This window comes from Hyla sarda, chromosome 1 (genome assembly GCF_029499605.1).
Source record: "Hyla sarda isolate aHylSar1 chromosome 1, aHylSar1.hap1, whole genome shotgun sequence".
Classification (NCBI taxonomy): domain Eukaryota; kingdom Metazoa; phylum Chordata; class Amphibia; order Anura; family Hylidae; genus Hyla; species Hyla sarda.
In genome coordinates, this window is record NC_079189.1 from 620,351,827 (window position 1) to 620,364,300 (window position 12,474).

The window sequence follows — 12,474 nt, forward strand, 5'->3', positions numbered from 1 at the left end:
TTTTAGAGGGACTCCATTCCCCCCTCCCCTCTGATCCCACCAGGGGGTCTTCTCTCTTCCTGGCCCTCTTATCTGGTTGATTATATAATGGGACCAGAGTGCATGACTTCAAAGGAGATGTAAACACACAGACCCCCCCAATAAAACGCAATACACAAAAGAAAGCCTGAATAACCCCTCACCCATGTCTTAGTTTATACACAGATATATTTTATAATACACACATAGGAATTTAATAATCAGGCCTTGGGCCTGACAGTAATTTGATGCCTTTTGGAGATTTTTCCATCTTTCCTTGGCTTCTTTATGCACATTAATACAAACTTTTACCTGGGGTGCCCAAAATCCCCTCTGTAATAGTTGTAGATGGTCACTGGTAGAAATTAAGAGGTATTGTGGGGGTGCAGGGAGAGGTATTGTAGAGGTGCAGAGAGAGGTATTGTGGGGGTGCAGGGAGAGGTATTGTGGGGGTGCAGGGAGAGGTATTGTGGGGGTGCAGGCAGATGTATTGTGGGGGTGCAGGGAGAGGTATTGTAGAGGTGCAGGGAGAGGTATTGTGGGGGTGCAGGCAGATGTATTGTGGGGGTGCAGGGAGATGTATTGTGGGGGTGCAGGGAGAGGTATTGTGGGGGTTCAGGGAGAGGTATTGTGGGGGTGCAGGCAGATGTATTGTGGGGGTGCAGGGAGATGTATTGTGGGGGTGCAGGGAGAGGTATTGTGGGGGTTCAGGGAGAGGTATTGTGGGGGTGCAGGCAGATGTATTGTGGGGGTGCAGGGAGATGTATTGTGGGGGTGCAGGGAGAGGTATTGTGGGGGTGCAGGGAGAGGTATTGTGGGGGTGCAGGGAGCGGTATTGTGGGGTGCAGGGAGCGGTATTGTGGGGTTGCAGGGAGAGGTATTGTGGGGGTGCAGGGAGAGGTAATGTGGGGGTGCAGGGAGAGGTATTGTGGGGGTGCAGGGAAAGGTATTGTGGGGATGCAGGGAGAGGTATTGTGGGGGTGCAGGGAGCGGTATTGTGGGGGTGCAGGGAGCGGTATTGTGGGGGTGCAGGGAGAGGTATTGTGGGGGTGCAGGGAGAGGTATTGTGGGGGTGCAGGGAGAGGTAATGTGGGGTGCAGGGAGAGGTATTGTGGGGGTGCAGGGAGAGGTATTGTGGGGGTGCAGGGAGCGGTATTGTGGGGGTGCAGGGAGCGGTATTGTGGGGGTGCAGGGAGCGGTATTGTGGGGGTGCTATGGACATGAGGTATAATGGGCCCCAGAAGGTGTAGTATAAGCAGTAGAGTGAAGGGTGGGGATCGGCTCCTGCAGGTGTTATAGAGATATACTGTTGTGTAGTTTTCTTTGTGGGTTTTAATTCCCTACAATTTATTTCCCACCATATTTACTAAGGTTTCCTACATTTTCCTTTTTTGTCGGGTTTTTCCTCAGCTGAAATCCACCACATTTTCTCTGGAAACCCTAGTAAATATGTTGGGTTTTTGTGAAAATTTTGGGAACACGCCCCTTTCCCCAACAGACACGCCCCTTTCCCCCAACAGACACGCCCCTTTCCCCAACAGACACGCCCCTTTCTGGGTTTTCTCAGTAAAAGGGAGAGTTGGTCGGGTTTTTCTGGCGCAGACAAAACCTTTGGGGTTTACATTAGTAGATCGGGGCCATTGTGTTTGTGGCGGATTCATATTGTGCGATATGATGGAGATTCATGTCCTGTATACCGGGCACCATTCATGCACATGGAGGTGTCATGTCTGCTGAGTGCGGCTGTGTGCATAATATATGGGCGTGGCTTTGTAATGTATGTATGGGCGTGGCTGTGTACTGTATGTATGGGTGTGGCTTTGTAATGTATGTATGGGCGTGGCTTTGTACTGTATGTATGGGCGTGGCTTTGTAATGTATGTATGGGCGTGGCTTTGTACTGTATGTATGGGCGTGGCTTTGTACTGTATGTATGGGCGTGGCTGTGTACTGTATGGATGGGTGTGGCTTTGTAATGTATGCATGGGTGTGGCTTTGTAATGTATGTATGGGTGTGGCTTTGTAATGTATGTATGGGTGTGGCCTTGTAATGTATGTATGGGTGTGGCTTTGTAATGTATGTATGGGCGTGGCTTTGTACTGTATGTATGGACGTGGCTGTGTACTGTATGTATGGGTGTGGCTTTGTAATGTATGCATGGGTGTGGCTTTGTAATGTATGTATGGGCGTGGCTTTGTAATGTATGTATGGGTGTGGCTTTGTAATGTATGTATGGGTGTGGCTTTGTAATGTATGTATGGGCGTGGCTGTGTACTGTATGTATGGGTGTGGCTTTGTACTTTATGTATGGGTGTGGCTTTGTAATGTATGTATGGGCGTGGCTGTGTACTGTATGTATGGGCGTGGCTGTGTACTGTATGTATGGGTGTGGCTTTGTACTGTATGTATGGGAGTGGCTGTGTACATAATATATGGGTGTGGCTGTACTGTATGTATGGGCATGGCTTTGTAATGTATGTATGGGCGTGGCTTTGTAATGTATGACAGGTGTGGTTTTGTAATGTATGTATGGGTGTGGCTTTGTAATGTATGCATGGGTGTGGCTTTGTACTGTATGTATGGCCGTGGCTTTGTACTGCATGTATGGGTGGGGCTTTATAATATATGTATGGGCATGGCTTTGTAATGTATGACGGGTGTAGTTTTGTAATGTATGTATGGGCGTGGCTTTGTAATATATGTATGGGCGTGGCTTTGTACTGTATGTACGGGCGTGGTTTTGTAATATATGTATGGGCGTGGCTTTGTACTGTATGTATGGGCGTGGCTTTGTACTGTATGTATGGACGTGGCTTTGTACTGTATGTATGGGCGTGGCTTTATACTGTATGTATGGGCGTTGCTCTGCCGGGTTTATGTGGGAGTGGCTTTGTAAACCATCACTTTCATAGGTATAAAGAGAGATTCTTCCTGAACCTGGTGGGAGAACCGGACTTGCTGGATCCCAATATGTTGTTTGAGCTTCTTTATTCTGGTGAATTCGCTATCCTGGCCGACCGCACTGAACCCGAATTATTAATGTCTGGATTCCTATACCACAGGATACATCATGTGTGGTTATTGTACCTCCGGTAGGCTGGGCCTTGTGGTTCCCCCACAGCTTCATTTCCAACTAGTCCTCCAGCACAGCTGGGTATGTATATTAAACTGATTTTTCTAGCTCCTCCTTTTCTCGAACTTTCTGTATTATAAACCTTTGGGGCAATGTAAACTCTATACCTGTCTTCTATAATATCATCTGTAGAGGGCAGCAAAGACTAAACTAAAGTAAAAAGTGTGTGCGTATGTACATACATTATGGGACTTGTAGTACTTACCTCTTACTGCCAGGGTCCTCATTAAGGCCATTCCATGGAAATTGGAAAGGTCCCTCTCCCTCACCTACATTTCATTGGGTGTGGGCTTGGACGCCACTTACTTGAGAGCATCAGGCAGAGAGGCCCTGAATGTGAGTCTTTTCTGGGGAAGGATGTGGCCCTGAGAATTGCCCACGCCCTGATCCAATTTGCTGAGGGGCCCGTCAGACCTTTGCTATTATCCCTAGAGCGCTTTGTGAGAAAGAAAAAGTTCAGCTGATTTGGAACAGATGGACAAGACTTAAAGGGGTACTTCACCCCCAGACATCTTATCCCCTATCCAAAGGATAGGGGATAAGATGTCTGATCGAGCGTTTCCGCCGCTGGGGACCCCTTGGATCTTTCTGCTTCAACCGGCATTCGTTTAGAGCGTCGGGTGCAGAGCCAGAGGCTTGTGATGTCACGGTCACAACCCCTCAATGCAAGTCTATGGGAGGGTGTGTGCCAGCCATTTCGCCCCCTCCCATAGACTTGCATTGAGGGGCGTGGCTGTGAAATCATGAGTGGGGTGTGACCATGACGTCATGAGCCTCCGCCCCGCATCACCAGTGATCCGGCACGGGGCAAAGTTTGCTCCCAGCAGGACACCCACGATCAGACATCTTATCCCTTATCATTTGTATAGGAGAAAAGATGTCTAGTGGCAGAGTACCCTTTTAAGGCCGACCCCCATGAGGTATGAGAGCAGGAGACTGCGGCTGGGCAGGTTACCTCACCGCTGGATATAGCCTGACTAAACCAACTAAAGTTGACCTCTCCCTGTCCCAGGGAACTCCTTACTACTGGGGTGACACACTGTAACAAACCTTCCCCTCATGTAATCTCCTTACTACTGGGGTGACACACTGTAACAAACCTCCTCCTCATGTAATCTCCTTACTACTGGGGTGACACACTGTAACAATCCTCCTCCTCATGTAATCTCCTTACTACTGGGATGACACACTGTAACCAACCTCCTCCTCATGTAATCTCCTTACTACTGCGGTGACACACTGTAACAAACCTCCTCCTCATGTAATCTCCTTACTACTGGGGTGACACACAGTAACAAACCTCCTCATGTAATCTCCTTACTACTGGAGTGACACACTGTAACAAACCTCCTCCTCGTGTAATCTCCTTACTACTGGGGTGACACACTGTAACAAACCTCCTCGTGTTATCTCCTTACTACTGGGGTGACACACTGTACATGAGGAGGAGGTTTGTTACAGTGTGTCACCCCATTAGTAAAAGGATTACATGAGGAGGAGGTTTGTTACAGTGTGTCACCCCAGTAGTAAAAGGATTACACGAGGAGGAGGATTGTTACAGTGTGTCACCCCAGTAGTATGGAGATTATATGAGGAGGAGGTTTGTTACAGTGTGTCACCCAGTAGTAAGGAGATTACACGAGAAGGAGGAGGTTTGTTACAGTGTGTCACCCCAGTAGTAAGGAGATTACATGAGGAGGGGGATTGTTACAGTGTATCACCCCAGTAGTAAGGAGATTACATGAGAAGAAGGTTTGTTACAGTGTGTCACCCCAGTAGTAAGGAGATTACATGAGGAGGAGGTTTGTTACAGTGTGTCACCCCAGTAGTAAGGAGATTACATGAGGAGGAGGTTTGTTAATCTCCATACTACTGGGGTGACACACTGTAACAAACCTCCTCCTCATGTAATCCTTTTACTACCGGGGTGACAGATTAGCAGCTGTCAGGACCTGGAGAAATAACTTTCTTGCGGAGGGCAGAACGGCGCCCCCATCAAGATTGCGCTCTAGGCAATCTGCCTATTTTGCTTATAGGTGGAGCCGTCCCTGTCCGGTAGTTATTGAGGGCAGAAACAGAAGGGGAGACAGAATATGGCTTTGCCGACTGTTGTGCTGCTAAAGACTCACATTTGTTTTTGTTTGTTTTTATACATTGTTGTTTAGGAGATATACATAAAAGTCTTGTCAATTTTTAAAATTTATTTATAAATTTTTATTATTTTGCTGGTTATTTCTGAAAGACAATTACAATGAATATACAGCGTATTCTTCTCTGTCTCACAAGTATCACAAATCATTTCAATGGTTAATAAAATCTTTATTTTTAAACAGTAACTCAAGAAAAGAAACAGGAAACTCCTCATTAAAAATAGAAAATTTGGCATAAAGTATTAACAGACTCTATAGAGGCATCTTTATACAGGGGTCGGTCCTGACTACATGTGAACTATTTTGTTTTCAGACATTAAAGGTTCTAATAAGAACTTGGTTCTCATCTCGGAGGCTGATTTCTCATATTTCTCTTCCTTTGGTAGTAATTACCACATTGTTGAGATTTAAATTAATTTTAAGGTAAATTTTTAATTTTAGTTACATTATGTAGTTTTAACATGTAGAAAAAGTAATTACCCCATTGTTCAGATGTAAATACATTTTAAAGTAAATTTTAAATGTAAATTACATTATTTAGTTTCAACATGTAGGAAAATTAATTTCCACAATTTTCAGATTTAAATACATTTTAAAGTAAATTTAATTTAAAATGATTTGGTTTCAACATGTAGGAAAAGTAAATACCACATTGTTTAGATTTAAATATATTTTAAAGTAAATTTTTAATTTAAATTACATTATTTATTTTCAAAATGTAGGAAAAGTAATTAGCCAATTGTTCAGATCTAAATACATTTTAAGGTAAATATTAAATTTAAATGAAATTACATTATTTAGTTTCAACATGTAGGAAAATTAATTACCACAATTTTCAGATTTAAATACATTTTAAAGTTAATTTTTAATTTAAAATGATTTGGTTTCAACATGTAGGAAAAGTAATTACCACATTGTTTAGATTTAAATACATTTTAAAGTAAAATTTTAATTGAAATGAAATTACATTATGTAGTTTTAACATGTAGAAAAAGTAATTACCCCATTGTTCAGATTTAAATACATTTTAAAGTAAATTTTAAATTTAAATTATATTATTTAGTTTCAACAGGTATTAAAAGTTCTTCTACAATAAATCACTTTATCAATAGACTTTTCTACAATATTTCCGCCCACCCACTGCATTGCGTAGATCCTCCTCACCACAACCACATACTGGGGATGGTCTAAAAGTTCCCGCACTCTTTTCTTAGCGTGTCATGTGACTGTGGAAAAGTGATGTCATTTGTTTTTATTTTTGATGTTATTTGTCTTGTTGCCATTTGTTTTAGATGTAATTAGCTTTTTATGCCATTTGTGTTTGATTTAATTTTTGATATGTCACATGTTTTTATTTTTTATGTCTTCCCCCCCCCCCCCCCAAAGATACTGCCATATCAGGTCAATGCATATATATTCATTTAATATATAGTTGCTATATAGGGGATACAGTATATCAGATATTAAAGGGGTACTCCATTGAAAAAAAAAAATTTCATATCAACTGGTGCCACAAAGTTAAGTAGATTTGTAAATTGTTTCTATTTAAAAATCTTAACCCTTCCAGTTCTTATCAGCTGCTGTATGCTCCACAGGAAGTTGTGTAGTTCTTTTCTATCTGAAAACTGTGCTCTCTACTGACACCTCTGTCCATGTCAGGAACTGTCCAGAGTAGAAGATGTTTGCTATGGGGATTTGCTCCTACGCTGGGCAATTACTGATATGGACAGAGGTGTTAGCAGAGAGCACTGTGGTCAGACTGGAAAGTACTACACAACTTGCTGTGGAGCATGCAGCAGCTGATAAGTACTGGAAGGGTTAAGATTTTTAAATAGAAGTAATTTACAAATCTGCTTAACTTTTTGGCACAAGTTAAAGGCACCCCTTTAAACTGATAAGAATAGATACTATACTTCATTTTAGCCAAATAGTCAAGAAGCAATATTTGTTTTGTTTTTCATGTTATTTGTTTTAAAATGTTATGATGGAGTATTAGGAGCCGGCCGGTATAATGCCAATGTGCCAGGTGTCTACTTGATAAAAATATATACGGGTGCAGTGGTTTATTTAGAATTTTTTTGTATATTGTGAACTGACCCGGTGGCTGGGGGCAAAGTGCCCACTAACTCCCGACTATAATAAAAGGGCCAAGTTCCAGCATTAACCTCTATATTTTGCGCCCACAGCCCCAATATTCAAATAGAGCACATAAGCAAAGAGGGGTCACGGGATCAACCTTTCATTCCTCTCCATGAGGCCATGTGATCGCTCTACACCAATCAGCAGAAAGGAACACAAATATTTACATACGGTAAAACTTATAAATGGTTTATAGAGAAGCATCGGCCGGATATTATAGTGGAGTCACCTGATTCTGCGGAGGACATTTATATTTATTTTCCCATAAAACCATTTTGGAAGATTCTGGAGAAGATTCTGATAAACCTTCCACATGGACGAGATTTTGCTCGCAGGCACAATAATTGGACTTGGAGCAGAACTCTGTGCCTTGAACTCCAGCATTGACTTTACCACAATACCAAACACTTGGTCTGTAATTATAAACATAGACAAGCACAAGGGGTTAATGAAATAGAGCATATATAGGCAACATAATACTTGTAAAAATCACTATACTGCTATAAGATGTCTGTGTGACAATGTAATACCACACCTACACAATATTGCTATAAGGAGCCTATGTGATATCATCATACAACACCTACACAATATTGCTATAAGGAGCCTATGTGATATCATCATACAACACCTACACAATACTGCTATAAGGAGCCTATGTGATATCATACAACACCTACACAATACTGCTATAAGGAGTCTATGTGATATCATCATACAACACCTACACAATACTGCTATAAGGAGCCTATGTGATATCATCATACAACACCTACACAATACTGCTATAAGGAGCCTATGTGATATCATCATACAACACCTACACAATACTGCTATAAGGAGCCTATGTGATATCATCATACAACACCTACACAATACTGCTATAAGATGTCTATGTGATATCATCATACAACACCTACACAATACTGCTATAAGGAGCCTATGTGATATCATACAACACCTACACAATACTGCTATAAGGAGTCTATGTGATATCATTATACAACACCTACACAATACTACTATAAGGAGTCTATGTGATATCATCATGCAACACCTAAACAATACTGCTATAAGGAGTCTATGTGATATCATCATACAACACCTACACAATATTACTATAAGGAGCCTATGTGATACCATACAACACCTACACAATACTGCTATAAGGAGCCTATGTGATATCATCATACAACACCTACACAATACTGCTATAAGGAGTCTATGTGATATCATCATACAACACCTACACAATACTGCTTTAAGGAGTCTATGTGATATCATCATACAACACCTACACAATACTGCTATAGGGAGTCTATGTGATATCATCATACAACACCTACACAATAATGCTATAATATGCCTATGTGATATCATACAACACCTACACAATACTGCTATAAGATGTCTATGTGATATCATCATACAACACCTACACAATACTGCTATAAGGAGCTTATGTGATATTATACAACTCCTACACAATACTGCTATAAGGAGCCTATGTGATATCATACAACACCTACACAATACTGATATAAGATGTCTATGTGATATCATCATACAACACCTACACAATACTGCTGTAAGGAGTGTATGTGATATTATACAACTCCTACACAATACTGCTATAATGAGTCTGTGTGTTATCATACAACACCTACACAATACTGCTATAAGGAGTCTGTGATATCGCAGTATTGTGTAGGTGTTGTATTATATCACAGACTCCTTATAGCAGTATTGTGTAGGTGTTGTATTATATCACAGACTCCTTATAGCAGTATTGTGTAGGTGTTGTATGATTTCACACAGACTCCTTATAGCAGTATTGTGTAGGTGTTGTATGATGATATCACATAGGCCCCTTATAGCAGTATTGTGTAGGTGTTGTATGATATCACATAGGCTCCTTACAGCAGTATTGTGTAAGTGTTGTATGATGATATCACATAGACTCCTTAGAGCAGTATTGTGTAGGTGTTGTATGATGACATCACATACGCTCCTTGTAGCAGTATTGTGTAGGTGTTGCATGATGATATCACACAGACTCTTTATAGCAGTATTGTGTGGGTGTTGTATGATGATATCACATAGGCTCCTTTATAGTAGTATTGTGTAGGTGTTGTATGATGATATCACATAGGCTCCTTATAGCAGTATTATGTAGGTGTTGTATGATGATATCACATAGACTCCTTACAGCAGTATTGTGTAGGTGTTGTATGATGATATCACATGGGCTCCTTATAGCAGTATTGTGTAGGTGTTGTATGATGATATCACATAGACTCCTTATAGCAGTATTATGTAGGTGTTGTATGATGATATCACATAGACTCCTTACAGCAGTACTGTGTAAGTGTTGTATGGTGATATCACATAGGCTCCTTATCGAAGTATTGTGTAGGAGTTGTATTATAAGGAGCCTATGTGATATCATACAACACGTACACATTACTGTTATAAGAAGCCTATGTGATATCATCATACAACACCTACACAATACTACTATAAGGAGCCTATGTGATATCATACAACACCTACACAATACTGCTATAAGGAGTCTGTGATATCATACAACACGTACACAATACTGCTATAAGGAGCGTATGTAATATCATCATACAACACCTACACAATACTGCTATAAGGAGCCTATGTGATATCATACAACACCTACACAATACTGCTATAAGGAGTCTATGTGATATCATCATACAACACCTACAAAATACTGCTATAAGGAGTCTATGTAATATCATCATACAACACCTACAAAATACTGCTATAAGGAGTCTATGTGATACCATACAACACCTACACAATACTGCTATAAGGAGTCTATGTGATATCATCATACAACACCTACACAATACTGCTATAAGGAGTCTATGTGATATCATCATACAACACCTACACAATACTGCTGTAAGGAGCCTACGTGATATCATACAACACATATACATTACTGCTATAAGAAGCCTATGTGATATCATCATACAACACCTACACAATACTGCTATAAGGAGTCTATGTGATACCATACAACACCTACACAATACTGCTATAAGGAGCCTGTGATATCATACAACACCTACACAATACTGCTATAAGGAGCCAATGTGATATCATCATACAACACCTACACAATACTGCTATAAGGAGCCTACGTGATATCATACAACACGTATACATTACTGCTATAAGGAGCCTGTGTGATATCATCATACACCTACACAATACTGCTATAAGGAGCCTACGTGCTATCATACAACACCTACACAATACTGCTATAAGGAGTCTATATGATATCATCATACAACACCTACACAATACTGCTATAAGGAGTCTATGTGATATCATACAACACCTACACAATACTGCTCTAAGGAGTCTATGTGATATCATTATACAACACCTACACAATACTGCTCTAAGGAGTCTATGTGATATCAAACAACACCTACACAATACTGCTATAAGATGTCTGTGATATCATCATACAACACCTACACAATACTGCTATAAGGAGTCTATGTGATATCATACAACGCCTACACAATACTGCTATAAGGAGTCTATGTGATATCATTATACAACACCTACACAATACTGCTATAAGGAGTCTGTGATATCATACAACACGTATACATTACTGCTATAAGGAGCCTATGTGATATAATCATACAACACCTACACAATACTGCTATAAGGAGTCTATGTGATATCATCATACAACACCTACACAATACTGCTATAGGGAGTCTATGTGATACCATACAACACCTACACAATACTGCTATAAGGAGCCTATGTGATATCATACAACACCTACACAATACTGCTATAAGGAGCCTATGTGATATCATCATACAACACCTACACAATACTGCTATAAGGAGCCTATGTGATATCATACAACACCCACACAATACTGCTCTAAGGAGTCTATGTGATATCATTATACAACACCTACACAATACTGCTATAAGGAGCCTACGTGATATCATACAACACCTACACAATACTGCTCTAAGGAGTCTATGTGATATCATACAACACCTACACAATATTGCTATAAGGAGCGTATGTGATATCATCATACAACACCTACACAATACTGCTATAAAGAGCCTATGTGATATCATACAACACCTACACAATACTGCTATAAGGAGAATGTGTGATATCATCATACAACTGCTACACAATACTGCTATAAGGAACCTATGTGATATCATCATACAACACCTACACAATACTGCTATAAGGAACCTAAGTGATATCATACAACACCCACACAATACTGCTATGAGGATCCTATGTGATATCATCATACAACACCTACACAATACTGCTATAAGGAGCCTATGTGATACCATACAACACCTACACAATACTGCTATAAGGAGCCTATGTGATATCATACAACACGTTCACAATACTGCTATAAGGAGCCTATGTGATGTCATCGAACAACACCTACACAATACTGCTATAAGGGGCCTATGTGATATCATACAACACCTACACAATACTGCTATAAGGAGCCTATGTGATATCATACAACACCTACACAATACTGCTATAAGGAGTCTATGTGATATCATCATACAACACCTACACAATACTGGTATAAGGAGCCTATGTGATATCATCATACAACACCTACACAATACTGGTATAAGGAGCCTATGTGATATCATACAACACCTACACAATACTGCTATAAGGAGCCTATGTGATATCATACAACACCTACACAATACTGCTATAAGGAGCCTGTGTGATATCATCATACAACACCTACACAATACTGCTATAAGGAGTCTATGTGATACCATCATACAACACCTACACAATACTGCTATAAGGAGCCTATGTGATATCATCATACAACACCTACACAATACTGCTATAAGGAGCCTATGTGATATCATACAACACCTACACAATACTGCTATAAGGAGTCTATGTGATATCATCATACAACACCTACACAATACTGGTATAAGGAGCCTATG

General features: G+C 40.5%; 1 protein-coding gene across 1 annotated transcript in view; it reads right to left on the reverse strand.

The window, feature by feature from the left end:
- Nucleotides 1–7,156: 7,156 nt before the first annotated feature.
- LOC130312620 (B-cell differentiation antigen CD72-like) overlaps nucleotides 7,157–12,474 on the reverse strand; it is a 49,771-nt gene continuing 44,453 nt past the window's right edge. The window contains exon 10 of the mRNA XM_056552586.1: nucleotides 7,157–7,854. Within this exon, the coding sequence (XP_056408561.1) occupies nucleotides 7,656–7,854 (199 nt within the window). The 3' untranslated portion in view covers nucleotides 7,157–7,655. The remainder of the gene's footprint in view (nucleotides 7,855–12,474) is intronic.